The sequence below is a fragment of the Ambystoma mexicanum genome, chromosome 5q (genome assembly GCF_040938575.1).
Source record: "Ambystoma mexicanum isolate Mex_15411 chromosome 5q, UKY_AmexF1_1, whole genome shotgun sequence".
Classification (NCBI taxonomy): domain Eukaryota; kingdom Metazoa; phylum Chordata; class Amphibia; order Caudata; family Ambystomatidae; genus Ambystoma; species Ambystoma mexicanum.
In genome coordinates, this window is record NC_090933.1 from 1,011,645,087 (window position 1) to 1,011,670,544 (window position 25,458).

General features: G+C 44.6%; 1 protein-coding gene across 5 annotated transcripts in view; it reads right to left on the bottom strand.

Moving 5' to 3' along the window:
- CSMD3 (CUB and Sushi multiple domains 3) overlaps positions 1 to 25,458 on the bottom strand; it is a 3,270,409-nt gene that overhangs the window by 1,170,439 nt on the left and 2,074,512 nt on the right. For all 5 annotated transcript variants that reach the window (XM_069621531.1, XM_069621530.1, XM_069621528.1 and 2 more), the window contains one exon: positions 11,552 to 11,678. In XM_069621531.1, coding sequence (XP_069477632.1) covers positions 11,552 to 11,678 — 127 coding nt within the window. The remainder of the gene's footprint in view (positions 1 to 11,551; positions 11,679 to 25,458) is intronic.

A 25,458-nucleotide genomic window follows, 5' to 3' on the forward strand; every position in this document is an offset into this window, starting at 1 on the left:
GCTAGAGCACATTCCCACATTTATTGTGGTTAGTTTGTAGGTGAACCGGAGAGCCCTGACTAGGCAAGGTGCATCTGTGAGACAATCCATCCTCCCCTAAATTATACATTAAGGCAGCCACTATCTATTGGTGTTCAGAGATTTCCCTTATGTCTCTGTTATCTCTATTAGTGATGCCCTTATCAACTATCGCCTTGACCGGTGGAGTATTACCCCCGTCCGCGAAGTATTGTCCTGGCTCCTCAGGCCAGATCGAGTTGACATATCTGGAAAAAGCTTTCACAAAATAATAACAATAAAACATGTTAAGAACAGAAATTCAGTTTAAAGGGTTAACAAAAACCAAAGAGAATAATGCAACAGCCCCGAAGTCACTGAAATCTGTTTTAATGCCAGGCTCTTCCATGCAAAGGATTCAGTTCAAAGGGTTATCAGAGCATATAAACAGGTCCTGAAATCCTGAATACGTTCAGGTTAATCCACAGAGGATCACCAATGGCAGAAATGCACACGAAGTTCCACAAAATTCCAGGAGGTTGCTTCAGTGCAATTAAATGCTAAGTAACTCTGGCTCAAAGAGTTCTCCACCCACAGCTACCAAGATACAATTAATCAATGATCACTCCTCCAAGTGTAGTACCCAATGCCCAGTACTCATGGCAATTTTTACTTAAAAACGCCCTTAACAAATGCAAAACCAAGTAAAATTAGATTACAGTTAAATTCAGGAGTTGAGGTTAGTGTTTCCCATGTAGACAGCCAATAGGCCCTAGATAGTGAACTCTGCTGGACACACTCTGAGAGAATTCTCCCTCCCCTCGCCAACAATGTCAAGCACAATAAGCACTTCACAACACTTTGGAAGGCATTTAAACCTTGCAGGGCCATCTCCCAAATGTTGTACCTCTCTGATATAGTACTAAGCAAGAGTAGGCAATAAGGCAATAAGCATTAGGCGATGGTAGGTGAAGGAAGCTGATAGACACTGTTACACACTGTATCACCAAGACAGATATTCCGGGACAGGAGCAGGGAGCAGGAGGCTTTCCACCTACTTACTGTAGTCTGGTTGCTGGCTGCTGTCTTGGTGAAAAAAACCGAAAAAGCTTCTGGCACAGATATATGTGTCAACATTTTACCGACATTACTGACTGCTGAGCGCAGTGCAGCGCAGGAGACTGCTGGAGTCTGTGGGTAAGATGGCTAAAAATGGACTATAGTCGCCACTCCTCCTAGCCTTGCTACCAGTCCACTCTTCTCCGACAGCTCCCGGTCTGCTCAATTTGCTTCTGACTCTCAGAGGAAAGGACCTGCGGACGCAGGACGTTCTAAAACACAAGCGTGAAGCCGCACCTCAGCATAGAAACAAAATAAACGTTTGGAGGTCGCTTCTGACATGGGTTAATCACGAAGGAGGGGATTTGTACCTTTCTGAAGTCTGATCTTCAGCACTGTTACAATTGTGAATCTGTTTGAATTTGCACCAAAACAATTTGCCAGATTTTTGCAGCTTTAGATATTGTGGTAATTACCACCCTAAATGACATGAATACTCTTTCTGCACCAAACAAAGTTTAAAGTGAAAAATCTCTTTTCTTTCTATGAGAACAATTTTCCATTGTTCCATTTGTGCTACTCATTAGCTCTGCACCTACCATCTGATGAAGAGCAAGATATAAGGGACTTTGAAAGCAAATTAATTGCACCAACTCAGCGTAATATTTACATGCAGTCCCAAAAAAGTGTACAAATATGGATTCATTGTGCTTCAAAAGTAAATATTAAATACATAATTTTGTTATTGTATTTAATGTGCAAAAGTTAAAATAAAATCCTTGCACAAGTAACACGGTACAGAACACATACAAAATCATCAATCAAAACCATTCAATAAACATCAAGGAGCCCATGTTAAATATATATGCATACAATAGGAATCGCATTTACCATCTTTGATTTCAGATAATTTGAACATTTTGACCGGTTTCTCATAATCAATGATTCCTTGGCAACTGATTTCAAAATAATGTATTTCAGTTCTGCAAAAGGTGACATTGCACGATCTTAATGACACAAGGCCTAGTAAGATCGTTTGTTTTGTTCTACCTCGGTCTCCCCGTCCTTGTCTTGTCGTGCCTAGAAACACTTGTGTACAGGCATGTTATAAATGCCACATCATATCATATCATTGAAGACTTGAAGATAATTTGGTTTAAAATATCCATCTCCAGTTGCGTCCAGAAGAGCTCTCCTGTACTCATTTGCAACAGACCCCCGTGTAAACTGAAACATTGTCAGCAATCAGCAGTTGGATGGCACTCAACTGGCTAAAACCTAACGGAAAAAAAAAAAAAACTACTGGTGTTTGTTCCCAGGTGGCTCATGCCAACTGGGGGCAAGATTTCTGGCCTGTCTCTCTGGGTCCCTGTCCCAAGTGTCTTGGTCAAAGGTTTTTTTGTGAAGCTTCTTCCCCCGGGCTCTCGTGAAGCTCAAGTATTAGCAGTCTGTACCTCTGGTTTTACTGAACTTAGAGTGTTGCGAATTATTCTTCCCTTCCTTCCACAGAACGTTGTACCAAAGTGGTCACCTCAGCAATAATGGGATCGCTAGATTATTATAACAGGGTTTATTTAGGTCAAGCACAGTACTTATTACAGCGTTTGCTGAACTCGGCGGCCAGTCTGGCTATAGATGCCGCAAGACTTGCCTCCTCTGCAAACATGCTGCGGAAGGTTCATTGGGCACCTATAAAGCCCAGAGTGGAATTTAATACTTAATTATTACTCATCGGGCCCTTCACAACACTGAGAAATAGGTTGGTACCTTACATCCTTCCAGATGCCTTTGCTCCTCTTTCCAAATGTTACTGAGTGTTCCACGTTATCAGAAGGCCCTTGTGGATGGCTGTTCTATTTCGGTGCTTGCTCCCACCCTGTGGAATAAACTTCTGCTATGTAATACTGCAGATTTTCTCCAGTTCCGTAGAGCACTGGCAACTTACCTTTTTTTTAAACATTCTGTACAGTGGAAGTGCCCCTCAGGAGTGACCATCCCCCTTTAGCGCCAAGATGCTCTTGACCCTTAGTTGGTGGTTTATAAGCAGAGCAAAATACAATCCAGCAGCAATTGAACAAGTGTGCCTTTTGTTGATACTATTTAGCACATATATGCCCCACTTTCTTTAAATCATTACCAACTGTCAACTCCTCTGCCATGTATAATCTTATGACAGTAACCTCAGGGAGTGAGAGAGGTCTGTCTGCCAGGACTTGCAACATGGTCTAATTTCATCCAGAGCAACCCTGTTTTGCTTCAAGAACTGAAAGAACTAATGTGGTACACTTTGTCCCATTGAGGTCTACTGAATGTTCTTCCTGTTGGAAGTATTCTGCGAACCAAATATTTCACTGCATGGTGAGCCACATATGCTGTTTTGGAAAATAAGTACATGCCAACATAATATATCCTGCTGATGGATACTATATACATTGAGTTTTAAAGAGCAGAACAAGACCTTGTGGCCCGCACAACCTGTTCAACCTACGCACTCTGTGGGCCCGATTCATGGAATATTTTCTCATATCAAAGTGAATTTGCACTGCTGAAAAATGACTTTGCACAAACCCTGATTGAGGGAACTGTGCAAAGTGTATTTTTGCAATATATAAAATATAGGAGTATATGATGAGTAGCAAATATAGTGGTGTAACCAGAAGATAATAGAATTGAATTTGAATGCCTATTTTATCTGCTCTATCTCATGTAGACTCTGATTTGAAATATATGTATATATAACTGTTGATGTAGTGACTATGTGTCCATAATTGGAATTTACCTCACCAAGAGTGGATGCTTGTAGCTGTGGATCAAATAGAGTATGAGAACGTAAGTATGATGAAATGTCTAATCTAACAATATAATGTATTTATTTATTTTATTATTTGTATTGGTTTATATAAACTTTTACAAAATGATTAAACTACAGAGAATAACAAGTAGAAGAGGAAGAGAAAGATGAATGTACATAGAAAATATAACATATACAAATTCCTGTATTTCCCTCATAATACAATATACATTACATATTCAATTTCAATGACAAACAGCAATCCTCATAAAAGTTCATTATAATTTTTCTTATTTAACAGAGTTTACAAAACATGTATTTAACTCTGAGATAAAGTCATACAATTAATTCATATGACAATATAGACTACATATTCAGTTTCAATAACATAGAACAATCCTCATAAAAGATCATTATTATGTTTTCTTATTTAAAACAGTTTACAAACATCTGTTAAAAATCTAAGTACAGTCAGCTTAAGTGAGTTCTACTTGCCATGGAGTATCTTCAACCATAAGTTTTCCAAGATGACCCAACCCAGGACATTAACACGTTTGCTAAAATGTGCAATGCGTTGCATTCTAAGCTCTGTACAATATATTACTAAATGTATCAGTGTCTCAATCTCAGTAATACATCTGGTGAAACGAAAGGTAGCATCAGATTGTAAGGTGCTGTCTCAAATATGTAAAATTTCACGCGTTAAGAAAACATTAATTCTAAATCTCATGTAGTTATGTCCTGCCCTCTTATTAGGAAAACTGCATAAGTAAGGTTCAGTCGATCCTTCTTCTTTTTGACAAGAAATGATATGCCTGTAGAGCCGATAATTAGACTATTCCTCCACAGTATTTGCCCAGTCCATTCTTTTAATAGATTTTTTATCTTTCTTTGGTCTTGTGAATAAAGTTTTAAGCAACAGATCCATGATCCCCAACTTCTTTATACAATCTATGTGGAATTTGTAGATGGATCCATTTTTTCAGAGTGCCCTTACACAAACCTTTTCACTCAATTTCGTGTATAGACTATTCTCTGAGTTTATGTAAAATGTCCTAAAAAGGGACAGTCTTTACCAGAATAGTATGCTTTGTAGCGATTGAAGGCCCATTTCATATCTAATCGCACAAAGCGGCACACACTTTTGGAGAAAATAGAAAACAGAAGTCTGTAATATGAATTCCATTCAACTTGTTTCTAACAACATCCTAGTAGGGAAGAATTCTATTCAATAACTCATTTTAGGCATTACTTTTGCCAAATAGAACTTCCTGACAGGCAAAACAGAGAATTTTCCATAATACCCATCTAGTTTTTTCATCTGTCTGGCTAGTGAATATGTCTTATCTTTCAAATAATTTCTATAGAAGGCCTTTGTGTATTTGGTTGCAACTGGATAACGCAAGTATACCATGGAGGAACTAGTTTGCAATCTACTATTAACTAGGGACCATTTAAAGATAGTACCTCATTGTTGTTATATTATAATCACCAATTTCTGCAGATTGACTATGAGATTATTAGATTTCATATATTGAACGAAGGCAGTTAGTAAACGGTATAAACCTATGGGAGTTTGGTCAATTAATAAAAAATCATCTGCATAGGCTACCCAAGACATTTACTTCTCCTATTTGCGGCAGTGCAAAAGAAACAGTAGCTAGAGGGATAGTGACATCCACAACATACATATTGAATGGGTAGGGAGCAAATATAAATCCCTGCCTAAATCGATTTTCAATAGGAATAGGACAGGATAATACGCCCTGGTTGTTTAACCTCACTTGTATACAAGAGCCTTCGTGTAAATATATTAATATTTGGAATAAGGGCCCGAACATACCCAATTTTTCTAATTTTGTCCAAAGAAGGTCTACTCTGTCAAAGACCATAGAGAGATCCATGGATGCTATATAAATTGACGATGCTTTCCATGACCATACCGACTGCTGGAGGCTAGTTAGCACAATGCCCCCAAAATCTGTGCCCATGTTTTCACGAAACCCAATCTGATTGCAGACGAGAAAGTGGTTAGAATCACACCATAGTTATGTATGATCCAGTATCACTGCAGCAAAAATCTTCAAACCCGCATTTACAATGGCAATTGGGTGGTAATCAAGAGGAGATGATTTTTCCCCCTTTTTAAAATGCATACTACTTAGGAATTTTTCCATGAAGCTGGCATGGACATTTTGGCAATAATGTTCTTAAACAAAATACCCTAGAATGACGCCCATAAAGGTACACTCTCTTTAAATACTGAATTACCAATGATATTAGGACCACAGCATTTGAAGGTTTTGCTCAAATAATTGCTCAAATAATTGTGTGTTCAACGTCTCTCTGCTCGTTGAATCCCTGACAATCAGGATATGTGACAGAGATTTGTAGCGATTTACAAAATGGGCATACCATGTTTGTTCTGATACAGGGTTTGTCTGAATAACCATTTGGGTTTGTCTGAATAACCATTTGGTTTAGATCAATTTCATTTTATAATGACCATACAGAGGCTGCCTTGTTATTTTTTTCTTTTTTTGTAAGGCTCCCGTCATAGCCTCAGCATCCCTTTGAAAGCTAAGTAGCAATGGGATTTCATCCAGTTCTTCCTCTTCTGCTTCAGGTGTGTAATCCCCTTGTCAATATCCCCCTTTGAAAGCAATATAATTAAAGGCCAGATGTATGTTCGTTCCTGTAGATTTGTCTGATGCTGTAGCTTCACTTGTTGTCACTGCTAGAGGGAACTTGCCTTAGGATACATAGAGACAATGGGGATAATTACAAGTTTGCTGGTCCAGGAACTACGGTATTTATTTATTTTATTTTATTTATTTATTTGTATAGCTCTAAAGCCCGCAGGCATCAGAGCGCATTCCAAAGAGACAGGACATATAGATGCAGAATACGGGACAACAGTGTGGACGGAAAAGGGTCATTTTACGGTATTAAGGGTTGTCGTAATTCAAAGATTTATTTGAATAACAATGTTTTAAGTTTCTTTCTAAATTGGATATAGTTGGTTTCTAGCTTCAGAGACATGGGTAGTACGTTCCATTTTTGGGTGCATCTGGTCGGAAAAGCCTTGCCTAGGCCATTCTGCTTTTTCGTTGAGAAGGTTTGAAGCAGGCCTTTGTTGGATGATCTTAGACATCTGGTTCGTACGTGCCACTTAAACTGTTTCTTTAGGTGTGCTGGGGCTTTACCATATAGGCATCGATGGATCATAAAGATAATTCTCTCTTCCATGGCCAGCCAGTGTAGATCTTTTCTGTCGCCTGTGATGTGTTCCCTCTTGACCTGCCTGTGATTGTCCTGATGGCATTGTTTTGGATCGCCTGTCATTGTTTCAGACATTTACTGTTAGCTCCCAGGAGCAAGGAGTTGCCGTAATCCAGGCTGGATAGTATTGTTGCTCTGGCTATGGTGTGTTGGGTACTTTGTGGATATTTGAGGCTTTGCAGTATTTTCTTACCGCCAAAATACCTTTAGCAATAATCACTCTCTGTATTCATATTGGGTCACACATGAAAATAATACATTGCATTATTTCAGAATTCAGACCTATTTAGATGGTATGCGCGGTAGTTTGCGTGGTTGGTTGGTATAGTGGTTGGTTTATTTGTGGCCCCAATATCCAACATCCCTTGTTTTTTATCTAGATTGTTCTTGATCACTAGAAAGACTTCAGGCCTACATTTTAGGGATACCACATTTTCTGTGTTAGTGTTGTGTGCCACCATGGGCTATTGTGGTATTTTTGTGGTAATTTCCACTACCTTATATACGGTAGGGAACTATGTCCAGAGAGTCTCTCTTCCCGTTGGCTCATGTACCTCCAACAGGCTATGCTACAAACAGTCACTCACAACTGTCCATACTGAATAGAATCATGCACACATCTGTTTTAAAATGACAATTGCACTGTTTAAAAATCTACCCACGTTTAAACCTTTCCCCATGCAAAATGAAAGAGAGAAATAATACACACTAGCTATCTGTTTTCAAATATTTTTGTATTATAGAAATTTCTTTTAAACACAGTTTAACTTTTTTTACAGAAATAAATGAAATGGTACAACATTAGTTGTGATAAAATGAACAGAGAGCTGCGAGAATATATTCAATTGGTAACATTAAATATGCTGATAAGAGACTTAGACTCCCTTTAATACACTGACTGAACAGTTTCGCACACTTTCGCACAGCTCCCACTCGCTTCGATAATTACCTTATCTGTTCAGCATGAGTTTTCTTCGGCTATTCTCTTTCTAAATTTGGCTCCCTTGAAAATCAACCCCAGTGAGAACAAGCGTCTGCCGTTCTCAAACCGGGGTTATTGCCTGGAACTCTCAGCTTTTGCAGCAGGAATGCCTCAGCCAGGAAACAGATCCTTCTCCCAGCTCTGCAAGATCTCGATTGTTCTCCCCCTCCCCTCAAGCTTCTCCAGCAAAGTTCTAATCACAGCCTCTAGCATGATACTTGCTATGACGCTGCTCCAATCAGAATCAATCATGTCATCTCCTCCCTCACTACACAATGGCTCCTTTCTACAGTAAAAATTGTAACAAACTGATTTCCTGTTCCTTCAAGCTCTTTGCTTCCTGTAGTTATGTGGACAGAGCAGCCGAGAAAAAAATGAATGTGCGTTTAAAAGTTCACTTTCAGAGTAGACCTAATTCTGCAGTGGAGACACATTTTTATTAGTGGGTTATGTTAAATGAAGTTTTATTAGTCAGGTTAGTTATTAATAAGGTTAGTTATTAATTTTCAAATGTGTCTCTTGCAACATAGGCATTTCAGGTGAAAAATAGTGTGCATTTTGAATGTGCACATGTGTGCTTTTAACTGTAAAAATAGATTTGCATCTTATATGTAAAAATCGTTTTTGACTCTGAATAGCCTGTCTTTACTTATATGTCCATGTTACTCTGGCAACACATATAGCAATGCACCACACCCATGTGGTGGTGCTGCATCAAAAAAAATGCTACCTGTGCAGTAGTGCTGTACTATGTGCTGTAACATGCCAAATATCCTTACAGGTGTTACTATTCTTCTGATCGAGCAAAGGCCTGATTTTTTTCAAATGTTTTTGATGGTACTGGCAATTTCTTTTTAAGTAAGCTATGTGCGCCTCTGCTCCTAGGGAGGCTTGTAGGTAGACTATCGGTACCGGTAAGCTTGACGGTACTTTAGTTGCTGGACTGGCAAACTATGAGTTCTACTCGCGGGTGCCATTACGGCCTCCAGGTCTGTCCTGGCAGCCATACCGGTATCAATTCTCAATGGTGCCGGTGCCTCCGACCGTATAGGGCTCAATTGAAATGTGGAGTAATGCATTTCGGCATGCGCAAATAGGCAATTACCGGGTCCGGCTGATCCGTAATGACCCAGTAGTTGCCCATTCGCATGTGCCAGAAAAAATTGCAAATTTTAGGGCAACCTGCCGGTTTTAACGGCAAGGCTACCGCCAAACTTGTAATGAGGCCCAATACCAATTAGCATAGCTTTGCCTGTTACAGTGGTCCCGACAACACAGCTTGACCTGTTGGCACTGCTAGAGGGAGATGCAGGTTTAGGATTTAAAGTGGTCCTACTGTGTCAATTGAAACCTGCACATTGGCCCATGTGCATGGGCCTGTACATTACCACTCAGTAGAGTTGCTCTCCACATAACACACCCATTCTAGTAACGCAGCAATGTGGTTACAGCTCACACCCCTGCACATTAGCAAAAGGCCTTTTGGGCTTGTTGATTATGCATTGCGCCATCTTTCAACATCTCATAGCTATAGTGAAAAACACCAACTATAACTGAGGATTTAACTGGTGGTCCTCACGCGACTACATTGTAAGCACTGCATTGAATGCAGAATGCCTCTGGTGCATCCATAGCTGGATACTTGGTAAATGAGTCTACTCCAGTAAACAAGCAGGAAATTCAGAAGTTCTACGGAGCTCTAAGTGAAGAGACTAGAATCTTGATATTAAATAAATCACAACATATCACGCCAGCTTTCAAAGAGATTAATTATATCTCAGTTACTGTGATAAAGACATGCAAAGAACCTGTCACATCTTTTCAGTTTAAAGGGTCAGCAAACCTATAGAAGCAGGTTCCCCATTACACAGCTAATCACATAATAATGTGAAACTGGATAAGCCAGATTCAACTGAAGGACACCTGATGGTGGTTCAACCTAGCCCTCTGTACTACAGATGAGCAACGGACCTTCAACCACTGGTCACTATTATGAGTTCCTTGAGACTCACGCGTCTGCAAAAAGGGTACAGACCCACCAAAAATTGGTCATTGTACCCCACATGCTTGTTGTCCAAAGGTCTGACCCAAGAGTCCTCCCATTTGACTATCCATGCTATTCCTTCATTGATTATATACCATTCACCTGGGGCATAATAAAAGGCTATTCAAAAGCTGTAAAGTAATGTACATGTGACATGTTGGTCTGCTACAAATTGAACAATCGTGGAATTGTTTAAATGGCACAAATACAATAGCAGAAGATGAAAGTCTACTAAGAATTACACAGATTTAAACTGATTCACTTAGATGCGAAATAATGCATGCATTGAATTTTATTACATGGGTTGCAGCAATCTAATACATGCAGGTGGCATTTCAATGGAAAAGTGTCCTCACACAAATCTGAAAGGTGCATTATTGATTTCATATAGTGTTCAGTCTTTTCAGCACAACACTGAACACAATGAGATGTTTTAGTTATATATTGGATATTTGTAAGGCGCCTACACAACATATGGTGTTTCAAGGCGCCACAGGACAGAAAAGGGTGGGGGGACAAGGGAGAAAGATAACGACAACAGTCCTACTAGGCCTTGTGGCATTCAGATTGTGCAAGTGCAGTAACAACAAGTGCAAGGGAGGGGTGGGAAGGGAAGTGCAGAGTAAAGAAGAGAGAGTGCAAGTGAAGAGGGAGAGGGAGGCAAGGAGGAGAGGGCCACAGGGGCTAGGTGAGTGCTGGGGGATGGCCAGATGGGCAAGTGCCAGGGCTTGCATGGGGGCAGGGGTTGAGGGTTTGCATACTAAGTGTGAGGAGAGAGGGTGGACTCGGCAGTGGGCCTGGTGCCCTGTAGAACTCAGAGGGAACCAGACAGCCAGTCTCTGTGGCAGACAGGGGTGTTAGCAGGTGAGGGGGAGAAGGAAGGAAGAAGAGAAAAGGAGGGTCTTGAGGAGCGTCCATAACTTAAGGAGATCCGACTCAAGCCTGAGAGGGGCAAGGAGACCATTTGAGAGGGAGGCTCCCGTGGAAGAGAGATATCTACCCCCCTATCTATGCTTAGAGAAGCCTCTGATCTGCAGAGAGTTGAAGCTAGAAGACTGAAGGGCTCTAACAGGGAGGTAATTAGTGAGGGAGAGTTGTATGTAGTGGGGTCCAAGGCTCCTGAAAGCCTTGTGAATGATGCAGAGGTTCTTGAACTTGATCCTAGTAGAAACCAGGAGCCATTTGAGAGATTTCTGGCCAGGGGAGATGTGGTCCCTGGGCTTGATGCCAAGGATAAATCTTGCAGTCCTATTCTGGATTAGATTTTAGAATGTAAATGTTTTATATATTTGACTAATTATTAGGTACACGGTAGAGATAAGTTAACTCAATATCAAACTTTATACGTTTTACAATTGCCTCATATTTAAATGTTCAAATATGAATTGATACCAACCTGACAATATTTCCAAGGTCCACTTCAATCATCCATGTGCATCGGAGATTATTGTCGTATGGAAAAGGATAACCCGGGGATAAAATTCTTCCTGACGATTCGCCTTTGAAACGACCACCGCATTCAGCTAAATGAAAGACACAGGATAGTTCAGCATGTTATCTAAGTCATAAACATGCAGGTGAACATCTAGATACATTCCATTACAGGTGCATAGTTTCAGAATATCGTTTCTAATTAATGTTATGCATTTTAAACCACTTTGGGATTAATTAGATATATTTTTCATTTGCCACATATTGCTGCCAGCAAACAATATGTACAGCACAGTCAGGATGTGGTGCATCTTGACTTTCACTTGTAAACTTTTTGTAAAATACTTTGACGGCAATAATGTAGATTCCCAATTTCAATTTTAAGAAACTATGAATATAGATGATTGCGAAAATTAGTTTTAGGGAGTTTAGTAACCCACATGTGTCCAAACCATAGCTTGGAAAACAGAATGTTCTTGTCTCCTGCAGTATCTTAAACCTTTTTTCTTTGGGCTGCTCATGCATTTCCTTTTATGCCGTAATTTCTCCTTGTCACACTGTCACTCAAAGGGCATTGGAACAGAGATAAAGAAAAGGTGCCAGATTGGGTTCACGGCATGTATGAAGCGAAGGGCAAGGTAGAGCAGGATGGTCAATGCCCTTCACTGTACCATGGGGGTGATATACTGTGTGTGGACTCGTATTGAAAAAAAGACACTTACTGTGCAGCCACTAGACTGGCTTTTTTCTCAGGTAGTGGCTCAAGTTTATAAATGAGCCTGAAGGTGCAAAAGGTTATCAAGTCACAGGATATACAGAAAACATATGACAGACAATCAGAACTTTTCATTTGCACAGTTTTTGAAATTGCCATGGAAGTTCAATAGCTGCTTATTTGGTCACGCAATACAAAAGAATGCCGGAAAAGGTGGGATGACCTGCGGCTGTGTGTCCGCAACATACTGACTACCAACCGTCAGCAGGCTCAGGCAACTGGAAGCAAACCATCCACGCCCATCAAGCTAGCATGGTGGGAGGAAACGTGCTGCTCCCTGTTACACAAGGAGCCCACAGAAGGGGTCAGGCGTGCTGAGACAGGAGTAACATCATTGGCTGACGAAGGTGAGTGAGCGTTGGCACTACATTAAAGTGAACACACATAACCAACACAAATCCAATGGCTGAGTCCAAATGGCAAGTTGTTGACAGCAAGTTCATTGCCCATCACCACCCACCTAATGACTGCCCATCAGAAATGCCACACCCCTGTCACTGACACAAACCATCAGCGTCCAATTCCAAACACAAGTAACACCAGCATGAAGACACACACTTGCAGCACTGCAGAGAAGCAGGCCCCACCAGTGTCACATCCCACTGCATGGTGCAGACAGCTCCACCCCCAAGTGTACACCAGAGCCCCGGAGACACATCACATGGAACGCACACCCTGAGGAATGTACACTGCACGCAATCCACGACACACCCGTAATCCAACAAGCAAACCGCATGCACAACATGGATGCGCTAGAAGGACGCACAGACACTGCACCACACACCCAACACATGTAAGCACAATGGCTGCCCCTCCAACATGCAGACAGCAATGCACAGGATCCAAAATGTACTTAGATCATTATATGTTGGGTGTCCCTACACCCATGACTCATGCCCTGCCTCTCCATCCCACACAGGCACAGTATCAGACAGCGATGACAGGCCCACCGCAGAAACAAAGCCAATAGCACCAGGCAGAAGCAGAGGGGAAGATGATGGCAGCATGCTGTCCACGTCAAGGGCCGGGCAAATGAAAACAACCACCCCCATGCAACAGCAGTCTGGTAAATAGGTGTCACAGGCCATAGGACCTGAGGAGCATTCACCCTGACACATGGGAATGTGCACCAGCCTGGGAAATTGGGTGCCATCACTGCACACCTACCACAAGGCACACCGGCTCCCAAGCCCACAGACCAAACGACCCCTGCACCACTGAAGCCAGTACATGTGGACGAGGAGGGTACACCAACGTGCAGCAATGGTGATGCTCCTCAGTCACCGGCCACTAGTGACCCAGGGTAGGTGGCCCAATCCACAACAAATACTGCAGAGGATGATATCCAACAGGATGAGGCTGACAAGGCAGGGCAATGCATGTCGGAGAACACTGACGGGACACCATCCATGGGGCACACACCACAGCACTCCCTGGGACATGGGTCGTGAGGTGGTAGCTCCGGGGAGGAGATGGCTGGAGCCGTATTTAACCATCAAATCAGTCCAACTCCTGCTCCCATGCGACCACCAGCCATCAAGGACATGCGTGACCTAGAGGCCCGCATCACCCGAATGGAGGATCATCTGCAATCCATGGACAAGATGTTGTGACAATTCATCGCAGTAGGGGAAGCCACACTCCAGGCCCACTGTGACAGCACACAGGCACTCACCCGTGCTGTGAACCGTGTTGCTAGGCGGGTGCGCTAGGGCATGGTATCAGTCACCCTGGCACTCAAACATTTGGCTGCCACCATGGCACAATGCCCTGCAGCACCTGCTGAGTCACGACCCCCGCCATCCACGAGCAGTACCCCTGTAAACTCTGATCAGACCAGCCCAGTGCGTAGGTCGTTACACACCATGCACCGGCCAGGTGAGCCACAGCATCCATGCAAAAGGGGCCGGCTGTCCCAGACAGACATGCGGGATGGAGGCTGTTAGAACTCATGATGTGTTCTAGGATGGGGTGTTTGAGGGGTGTGGGGGGTTAGAGGGATGAGTGGTGGAGGGTGGGCAGAGGGGACTGGGTGGGTAGACTCAGTTGCATCGTGGTTGTGGCTGTTCATCTATGTTAATAGTTGTATTGATGATTACATCTCATTTTGATACAAATAACATGACTGGACATTGTTTATTGAGTGCGTCAGGATTCAATGCCAAACAGTGTACACTTCCCAGAGTCCCCCGAACCCTGTGCACAGCAAGTGTAAATTGATGCACCCTCTTCATCACAGTGCATGAAACATAAATGTCCATCATTGATTGGCGCCCAGCACGTCCCTCATGTGCATAGGCACATGGCTGATGTACTACTCTTATCCTTCATCATCCCCACCTTCACCCGGATGTTGATGGTAAATGTCAGGTGGCAGGGGTAAGTTCCACCGGATGCACATGTTGATCAGTATAGCAAAGACCACGATGATCTTGTCCACCTTCTCAGGCCCATAAAGGAGTACTCCAACATACCTGCTGAGGCAGCAGAAACGTGCCTTCAACAGGCCAAAGGTCTGCTCGATCAGAACACGATTGTACTCCTCTTTGTGCATGGTCTGCGGGGTCCAAACAGGGGTGAGGAGCCATGGATGCAAGGTATAGCCACCATCACCTGCATAGGGGCACAATGAGGTATTTGTGACTCAATTTGTGGCATTACACCTGTAGTAATTGCTGTCATGGCTGCAGCTATTTGTTGTTCACATGCACAGGTCCCTGGATGTATGCACACAGGTACATTTGTCGCAATGTGTGCTGGACAATGGTCTGCAGGTGTGGATTGCATAGTCCAGATGTTTCAAGGTGTTCACTTGCATGCTCTTGCAGATGTCCTGTATTGTGCTTTGCTGCATTCATGAGTGTTAGGCATACTCACTGCATGTTGCTGGATTGTGTTGCAGAGGGTATACTCAGTTGATGTGCAGTGGACGCGTTGAGGGATGTGGCCTGCTTCTACGTATGGTGCATCGTCATTGGTGTGAACCATTGGTCTGATGTAAGGCATTGTTGGGTCTTGTTCATTTCGTAAAATGTAGGGCCACAGTGTTATGCTGTATGTGCTGTCTTCACTCACCCCCCAATCACACCCAGGTGGAGTATTCATCCCCCCAACTGCACTGCCATGGGCCTGTCAGGCGACTTACCGAGCAGCCAGTCACGTCGTCCAGCATGTTGCTCCGTGTGGCGGGTAGCAAGGAATTCCACAGCACCATGACATCATGTGTGGATCTGGGATATTGGGCACGACAATGGGTGGTTATCTTGCCAGAGTCACATATCATCTGCACATCGATGGAGTGGTATTGCTTGCGATTGCGGTACACCACCTCCATGGCATGCGGGACCACCAACTCCACGTGGGTGCAGTCGAGAGTGTTAGGGAGAATTCTCTGTTTAGGCTGAATTTCCTAACCTAGTGAGTCCCCCAGCAGCTTTGCTGGATTTCTGGAGTTTGTTTTTCCATCCTGCCAAGAGTGAGACTCTTTTTCTCCCACTCTTGGACATGAATGTGTGTAATTCCTTTGAATGTCAATGTGTTCTATGGGCTATGGGGTCTTTTACTCCATAGGGTCTCATATGTTTTTCTATGTGTGTTACACCACACCCTACGTGCGGTAACACTGGGGCATCCTAGCGGACCTCCATTATAGACTCCATACCCGGGGACTGACTACTGTCTCCCCGGGCATGTAAAGTCACCATTGGCTTTGCTAGACCTACATTTACTAACAGAACTAGTACAAACCATCCTATTGTGGACGTACTAGTAGGGGTAATTCGATTACTCCTGGGTCTGTTATTCGAGGGGGCACTGTCCCGTCCCCCCTCGTCGAGTTTTGGCTGGTGGCAGTGGAAACTACTTTTTATATTCGACCCCAAATATAACCCTATGGGATTCTTCCCATTGTTGGAGATTAATACCTTTTTCCCATTGATCTCTAACATACCACCAGTTTACTTATCTTAAATAAGTCTATCGGATGGTATTTTCTGCCAGAACTCGATTTTGAAAATGGCGTCTGTGTTCGTCTTTGTGACTCCTAAACCAAAGGTTGAGCCCTTTGTTCCACTTTTGGCGGGCTTCTGTACAGAGACCCTCCAAAGTGGTGCCATTCTGTCTGGGTTACCACAGTGGTGTGGGAGGGGGTTTAGGCACCCTGGACTGAGTTGACTTGCCAACTCAGGTTGCACTCTGGTGTGATTGGCCCAAGTGGTGAGCCTCCCCGCTCACCACTTAGCGTGTTTTGATTGACAGCTAGGCTGAATGAATGAGGGTTTTCTGCATAAAAGCAGGGCTTTTGGGGCTGGATCTTGAGAAGTCGCCACAGGACCTAAGAATCCGACGAGGGTAAAGCTGAGCCGACCTGCAACGACGACACCTGCGGTGGAGCCCTGCTGAACCGACTCACCACTTCCCGACGACAGAGGAGATCTCCCTGCCGGAGAGTCTCTTCCCCTGACTGGTGGGAACAACCAGTCACCTTTGCTTTTTCTTCGCTCAAGGACGCAGTGGTCGAATTTCCCGTGCAGAGCACCTCGGCAACCGGATAGCCACTACCCCTGTACCACGACCAAAAGGTGGTGCCTTGTGACGGAGCACTCCACGGCTGGTCTCTTCCCTGGTGGTGCAACGATCTTCAACTTTCCTTCGACGACGAGATCATCTCTTCTCTTGGCAAAGACCCGACATGCATCCACCACCAGGAACAACTGACCCCGCTGGAGCTGTCTCTCCACAAACAAGGTACCGTGTCCGCCTGGCTTCCCTTTCTGCCGGATAGAGTGAGGTGTCTGAATCCTCGCCTTTCCATTGGGTCGCCTCCAAGCAGTCTTTAACTTTCTGTTCTGAACTGGTCCAAACTTTCCATAACAATTTGCAATAAAGACTCGAAGCGCATTTCACTAGGACACTTTTTGGGACATATCGCCTTGCCTCTCTCCGAGTGGGCCTGGCCTCTGAACTTTGTGATCTGCAGTAGACCCTGCCTTACTTGCCTTGCATTTGCCCGTAAAGTATTGGTACCGACTTGATTTCAAAACCTGCCTTATTTTTCTCTCCCGACCTAACGAATACTAGAGTGCCATCTAGGTTAAAGCATACACCTCTGTCTGCAAATAAGTGATGCCGGTGAACCTAGACTTGTCGAACTATTGTTAGGGGGATTGATCTTTTTCTTCATATAGTAATTGTGATTGAAGTTGTTTGCCGTAATAGTGCCAGAATGTTTTCTATAGATGTGTTGTTATAAATAAATACCTTTATATCTTTACACCGAAGCCTTGTTCCGTGTTTGCTTGTTCTACTGTGTAAATTGCCCTATATTGTATACTCCACATGCTGCCTAACTCTTCTTGAGGGAAGTCTGACTGCTCAGCCACAGCTACCAAGTGAATCTGTGTGGTGCAGACTGCTACCAAGTGGGTTTACTGCCAAACACCTGTAGTCCAAAATCTTTTGCAGTGGTCCCAGAGGGAACTGCACAGGTTTCCGCCTAACACTGGTGGCAGCAGTGGGATTTGTATCGAGTATACAGTTTAGAGTGCTTTTCGACACTTTAGGATAACTAACCACAAATCTTAGCACTAAAAAGCAACTTTCAAAAACATGTCTACTATGGAATTTTACAGTCAAGAATCCTTGTCAGGTGAAAATACTGAGAGTTTACGAGCTCTCTGTAGGCAAGAGAATCTTTCTGTAAGAGGAAAGAAGTTAGAACGGATAGCGAGATTGCTGGAAAACCAAAGTCTGGGTACTGGTTCAGAGGAACCAACTTCTCCAGCAGATGTAGATAACAGTGATGGTGTTGATCTAAATCGTAATTCTGATGATAGTGATGAAGAGGCTAAAGAGGAAGGAGAGGCTAACGAAACTGTCTCCCCTGCTCCTCTACCTGCCTTACCAGCTGTACCTACGGGGCCCATACCAGGTCCCACATGTAACCCTGCTTATTTTGAACTTGAAAAAATGAAGCTCGAATTAGAATACAAACGGTTCTTGGCTCAATCTGAAAGAAACCAAGAGCTCGAGCTCAGAGGGATGAATGCCCAGGCTGAGCAGAACCAAGCTGAGTTAAGGCTCAGGGAAATAGAACTTAATCACGAGTTAGAGATTAAAAAGTTGTCTGTGGAAAGTGCTTCTCTCTCCTCTGGTTCCTCTAGGAGCTCCAGTCCCAAAAGACCCCGGATGCCGAAGGAATTAGTGGGTATGTATGAACCGAGATTGGATGTGTTGGATTGGTTAGAACTGTGTGAGTACAAGCATGGGCTCCAGGACATCACCGGGAATGATTTACTTCCCTGGTTGTTCTCTAGGCTCCCCCCTGTTACGACTGATGTGGTAATGGAGTTGGGGGAGGCGGATAAGACGGATTACGAAAGTGTGAAACTAGCTTTGATAGCTAGATTTGGGAAGACCCCTTCCCAGTATCTTAAGAGGTTTAGAACCCTCAAAAAGCATGATGGTACCCCTTGGGCTACCTGGGTGAGTGAAGGGTTGAAAAACTTAGAGGGATGGATTAAGGGTTACAAAGTGAACACTTATGAGGGTATGAAGAATCTTTTTATGTTGGAGTCGATTTATGATTCCTGTTCTCCTGAGCTCAGACAGCACTTGGCTGATTCGAAGGAATTGGATTCCCGGAAGCTGGCTAAGGCTGCTGACTTGTGGGTTGCCAACAGGGCTACTCATAAGGATTCTAGGGCAACTCAGAAAAAGGATGAGGGAAAACAGCCAAAAAAAGACTCAAAAGAGAATTCGAATAACTCAAATTCCAAAGAGGGCCCCAAACAAAACCAGAAGGGTAAGCCACACGGAAAACCGCAGCAGAATAGTGTGTCTTCTGGTGCCAAACCGGAAGGGGGCCAGAACAAGCCACCATTCCAGAAAGCATTCAGTAAATGCTTTGTTTGTGGCTCGACTGACCACGTGAAAGGAGATCCCAGATGTAAGGGTAAACCTTCAGGGGTCCAGCTTGTCTCCTTAGCCTTCGCTCCAGATGAGGAAGTCCAAATGGCAAGTGGAAACTTTCTACTGCTAGCTGATGAACCCATTGGAGTCTCAGCCAGCGTTTCTTTAGTATCTCTGGGGTTGTGGGAACAACAGAATTTAGATGTCTCTAATTCTATCCCCGATAATACTAAAGAGTATTATAAGGACAGTGTCCAGGTGAATGGTCAGGAGACTCCTGCCATTAGGGACACTGGGGCCAGCATAACTGTGGTGGATACATCGTTTTTTCAGGCTGAGGATGTTGCTAAGGCACCCAAACGCCTCACCAAGTTAGCTGGAGGGCCTGTGCAGATGCTTCCCCAATTACCAGTTCTCATCCAGTGTGACATGACTGTGAAGATACCTGTCAGCATACAGAGTGAGGTACCAGGACGCGTACTGTTGGGTAACGATTTGAAAACTCTCAGAGTTGTATCGCATACTCCCAGACTTACTAGTAAACGGTTACAGGAGCTAACCAGACCTGCAAGAGAGAGGACCATGCGCGGTACTCTCCAGGAGATAATGAAGAAAGAGATCAATCCTGCTCCACTGGAATTGTCGGCAGCTGTCTCGAAGAAATCAGAAGCGAAAGGGAAACCTAAGACTTCTACCCCGAAACCAGCAGCCAGCATTTCAGTGCAGCCAACAAGGACTTCCCCGCGGTTGTCCAAAGTTACACCCGTAACTCCACCTCCAGCTGAGGCTGAGAGGGAGGTACAACCCTGTGTGGTAGAATTAGACTCTGAGGAAGAGCGAATGGAAGGCCAGGAACTCATTGGAGATCTGGATCCTGTTGACCATCCTGAGCTGCAGTCTTTGCTAGCAGAAGGTGGACCCAGCAGGGCAGACTTCAGTAAGGGGCAGAGAGAATGTCCAACTCTGGAAGGTCTTCGCCACCAGGCAGAAGCTCAGGCTGAAGGGCAAGAGCCTGGGAAATACAGGTTGCACTGGGAAGATGGCCTCTTCTACAGTGAACCGACCGAGTCTGCACTTGGAGACAAGCGGCTTGTAGTACCCCAAGAGAACAGACCACAGTTCTTGCAGTTAGCCTACGAGATTCCTTTGGCTGGTCACTTGAGTTTCAAGAAGACTAAGGAAAGGCTCTCTCTCTACTTCTATTGGCCAAAGATGGGGGCTGAAGTAGAAAAACACTGCAGGAGCTGCCACACCTGCCAGACCTCTGGTAAGGTTGGCTCCAAGAATGTGGCACCTTTAGTGCCTCTCCCAGTTGTGGGAGTCCCGTTTGAGAGAGTAGGGATTGAAATTGTTGGTCCCCTTGATCCTCCAACCTCCTCAGGCAACAGGTTTATACTTGTTGTAGTAGACCATGCTACTAGGTATCCTGAGGCAATTCCTATGAGGACTGTTACAGCTCAGGCTGTGGCTAAGGCCCTCCTTGGTATTTTTACTTAGGTCGGGTTTCCTAAGGAAGTAATCTCTGACAGGGGGTCAAACCTTATGTCCCACTACATGAAAGCCATGTGGAAAACCTGTGGAGTTACTTACAAGTTCTCAACAGCTTACCACCCACAAACCAATGGGTTGGTAGAACGGTTCAACCGAACCATGAAGAGCATGATAGATGCTTTAGAGGAACCCCTTAAGCGTAAGTGGGACCTTCTACTGCCATGCCTTCTATTTGCTTATAGACAAGTCCCTCAGGAGGGAGTAGGTTATTCTTCCTTCGAACTTCTCTATGGTCATCCCGTCAGAGGTCCATTGGCCCTGATTAAGGAGGGGTTGGAGAGTGCTCCTTCCCCCAAGCCAGTCAGAGTGACTGACTACGTCATAGGTCTCCGAAGGAGAATGTCACACATGATGACGGAAGCAAGCGATAACTTGAAAGCTGGACAAGCATTGGTCAAGCACTGGCACGATCAAAAGGCTAACATGGTTGAGTTCGCTCAAGACCAGCTCGTTCTCGTTATGATCCCAACAAGGCATAGGGCCTTGCAAGACAAATGGATGGGACCCTTCAGAGTGGTGGGTAAACTCGGAGAGGTCAACTATCTGGTGGACTTGGGCAATCCCAAGGAGGCTCCGACAGTCTTCCACACCAACCGACTCAAAGCATACGTCTCAAGACCGGATGTAGGAGCGTTGCTTCTAGCATCATCCGAGGAGGAAGAAGAGAGTGAAGCTCTTCCGGATCTCCTCAGAGGCTTACCTTTATACGAAAAAATTGAAGGAGTAAATCTCTCCTCCAATCTGACATCCGAGCAACAAGAAGAGTGAAAATCTATGCTGAATCAGTTTGCCTCTCTGTTCTCGCTTTCACCAGGCTTGACCCCTTGGGGCCAGCATGACATACTCACTGGTGACTGTCTGCCAGTCAAAAGCCGAGGATACCGAATGTCAGAAAACGTACGAACCCACATCAAAGGTGAGGTCATCAAGATGCTTGATCTCGGGGTAATAGAGCCCTCTACTAGTCCATGGTCTAGCCCAGTTGTGTTAGTACCAAAGGCCGGATCTAAAGAGCTTAGATTCTGCGTGGATTATAGAGCTCTTAATGCAGTCATCAAGACTGATGCCCACCCTTTGCCAAGAACAGATGAGTTGGTGGATAAACTTGGCGCCGCCAAGTTCCTCAGCACATTTGACTTGACGTCAGGCTATTGGCAAATAGCCCTGACAGACCATGCCAAGGAGAAAACTGCATTTTCTACCCCCGTTGGATTATAGCAGTTTAAGGTAATGCCTTTCGGATTGAAGAATGCACCTGCTACGTTTCAACAGATGGTAAACCAGGTTCTGAATGGGATGGAGGACTTCTGCATGGCATACTTGTATGACATAGCAGTGTTCAGCAATTCCTGGGAAGAACATGTAACACACCTGAGAGATGTTTTGCAGGCTCTTGGACGAGCCAATCTGACCATAAAGGTGAGTAAATGCCAAAATTGGACAGAGTAAGGTAGTCTATCTTGGACATGAGGTAGGAGCTGGAGAAATAAGGCCTTTGCTCAGTAAGATTGAAGCTGTGCAAAATTGGACAACACCTACTACTCAAACCCAAGTGAGAGCCTTCCTAGGCCTCACTGGGTATTACAGGAATTTCATCGAGAACTATGGGACAATAGCTTCTCCACTGAATGTCATCTCCTCGCCTAAATTTCCTAAAAAGGTTAGATGGAACGAGGAGTGCAATCAGGCTTTTGAAAACCTGAAAAAGGCTCTTTGCCAAGCCCCAGTACTCAGAGCTCCTGATTACCGCCAACACTTCACTGTGCAGACAGATGCTTCAAATGTAGGAATAGGTGCCGTACTCAGTCGACTGGATGGGAAATGTAGGGAGCACCCCGTTTGCTTCATCAGCCGCAAGCTGAAGGATCCTGAAACAAGGTGGGCAACAATCGAAAGAGAGTGCTTTGCTATCGTGTGGGCTCTGAAGAAGTTTAGGCCGTGCTTGTATGGTTCTACTTTTGTCATTCAGACTGACCACCAACCCTTGAGATGGTTAATGCAAATGAAAGGGGAAAACCCAAAACTATTGAGATGGTCGATCTGCCTGCAAGGGTTTGATTTCACCACTGAGCACAGGTCACGGTGTCACCACCAAAATGCTGATGGTCTCTCTAGGATGTATGTCATCGACTAGAGGTATGAGATTCATCCAGGAGTGGATTAAATCCTCCTGTCCCTTAGTCTGGGGGGGGGGGCGAGTGTTAGGGAGAATTCTCTGTTTAGGCTGAATTTCCTAACCTAGTGTGTTCCCCAGCAGCTTTGCTGGATTTCTGGAGTTTGTTTTTCCATCCTGCCAAGAGTGAGACTCTTTTTCTCCCACTCTTGGACATGAATGTGTGTAATTCCTTTGAATGTCAATGTGTTCTATGGGCTATGGGGTCTTTTACTCCATAGGGTCTCATATGTTTTTCTATGTGTGTTACACCGCACCCTATGTGCCGTAACACTGGGGCGTCCTAGCAGACCTCCATCATAGACTCCATACCAAGGGACTGACTACTTTCTCCCTGGGCATGTAAAGTCACCATTGGCGTTACTAGACCTAAATTTACTAACAGAACTAATACAATCCATCCTATTGTGGACGTGCTAGTAGGGGTCATTCGATTACTCCTGGGTCTGTTATTCGAGGGGGCACTGCCCCGTCCCCCCTCGTCGAGTTTTGGCTGGTGGCAGTGGAAACTACTTGTTATATTTGACCCCGAATATAACCCTATGGGATTCTTCCCATTGTTGGAGATTAATACCTTTTTCCCGTTGATCTCTAACATACCACCGGTTTACTTATCTTAAATAAGTCTATCGGATGGTATTTTCTGCCAGAACTCAGTTTTTAAAATGGCGTCTGTGTTCGTCTCTGTGACTCCTAAACCAAAGGTTGAGCCCTTTGTTCCACTTTTGGCGGGCTTCTGTACAGAGACCCTCCAAAGTGGTGCCATTCTGTCTGGGTTACCACAGGGGTGTGGGAGGGGGTTTAGGCACCCTGGACTCAGTTGCCTTGCCAACTCCGGTCGCACTCTGGTGTGATTGGCCCAAGTGGTGAGCCTCCCCGCTCACCACTTAGCGTGTTTTGATTGACAGCTAGGCTGAATGAATGGGGTTTTTCTGCATAAAAGCAGGGCTTTTGGGACTGGATTTTGAGAAGTCTTCACAGGACCTAAGAATCCGACGAGGGTAAAGCTGAGCCGACCTGCAATAACGACACCTCGGATGGCTTTCTCTTCCCTGGTGGTGCAACGATCTTCAACTTTCCTTCGCTGACGAGATCATCTCTTGTCTTGGCAAAGACCCGACGTGCATCCACCACCAGGAACAACTGCCCCCGCCGGAGCTGTCTCTCCACAAACAAGGTACCGTGTCCGCCTGGCTTCCCTTTCTGCCGGATAGAATGAGGTGTCTGAATACTCACCTTTCCATTGGGTCGCCTCCAAGCGGTCTTTAACTTTCTGTTCTGAACTGGTCCAAACTTTCCATAACAATTTGCGATAAAGACTCGAAGCGCATTTCCACTGAGACACTTTTTGGGACATATCGCCTTGCCCCTCTCCGAGTGGGCCTGGCCTCTGAACTTTGTGATCTGCAGTAGACCATGCCTTACTTGCCTTGCATTTGTCCTTAAAGTATTGGTACCGAGTCGATTTCATAACCTGCCTTATTTTTCTCTCCCGACCTAACGAATACTAGAGTGCCATCTAGGTTAAAGCATACACCTCTGTCTGCAAATAAGTGATGCCGGTGAACCTACACTTTCGAACTGTTGTTAGGGGGATTGATCTTTTTCTTCGTATAGTAATTGTGATTGAAGTTGTTTGCCGTATTAGTGCCAGAGTGTTTTCTATAGATGTGTTGTTAAAAATAAATACCTTTATATCTTTACACCGATGCCTTGTTCCGTGTTTGCTTGTTCTACTGTGTAAATTGCCCTATATTGTATACTCCACATACTGCCTAGCTCTTCTTGAGGGAAGTCTGACTGCTCAGCCACAGCTACCAAGTGAATCTGTGTGGTACAGACTGCTACCAAGTGGGTTTACTGCCAAACACCTGTAGTCCTAAATCTTTTGCAGTGGTCCCAGAGGGAACTGCGCAGGTTTCCGCCTAACAGAGGGCACCAATACAATTGGGCATGCTTGCCAGTGGATGGAAGCCAAATTTGTATCAAAAATCTCCTGGGGGTTCCATGTTAGGGATATGTAGTCGCTTGTGTGCTTCTGGAGGACATCCAGTACTAGGTTTTGGTTCAGCATGCGTGGGAATAAGGGTTATGATATGCAATGCATGTGCTGGTAGGTGCCTCTGGCAAGGAAGTGGAGCACCAACACTACCTTCAGTAGAGGGGGGATGGCAGTGCGTATTTCAATGTGGCTGACAATGTCGTTGTGTATCATGTCCACAATGGTGGTGATGGTGTCCCGGTCCAGATGGTACAGGGTGTGGATCTGCTCAGGGGTTAGGTTGAATGAACTGGCTCTGATGCGAGGGATTGGGGGCTGTCTGTGTGGTACCACTGGCTGCACTGGTGGGGCATGCTGGGCCTGTCTCGCCTTCCTTCTCCTCCTGCATCTCCTCTGTGGTGCCTGCTGTTGTTGTTGTTGTTGTTGTTGTTGTTGTTGTTGCTGCTGTAGCAATGAAAGCAT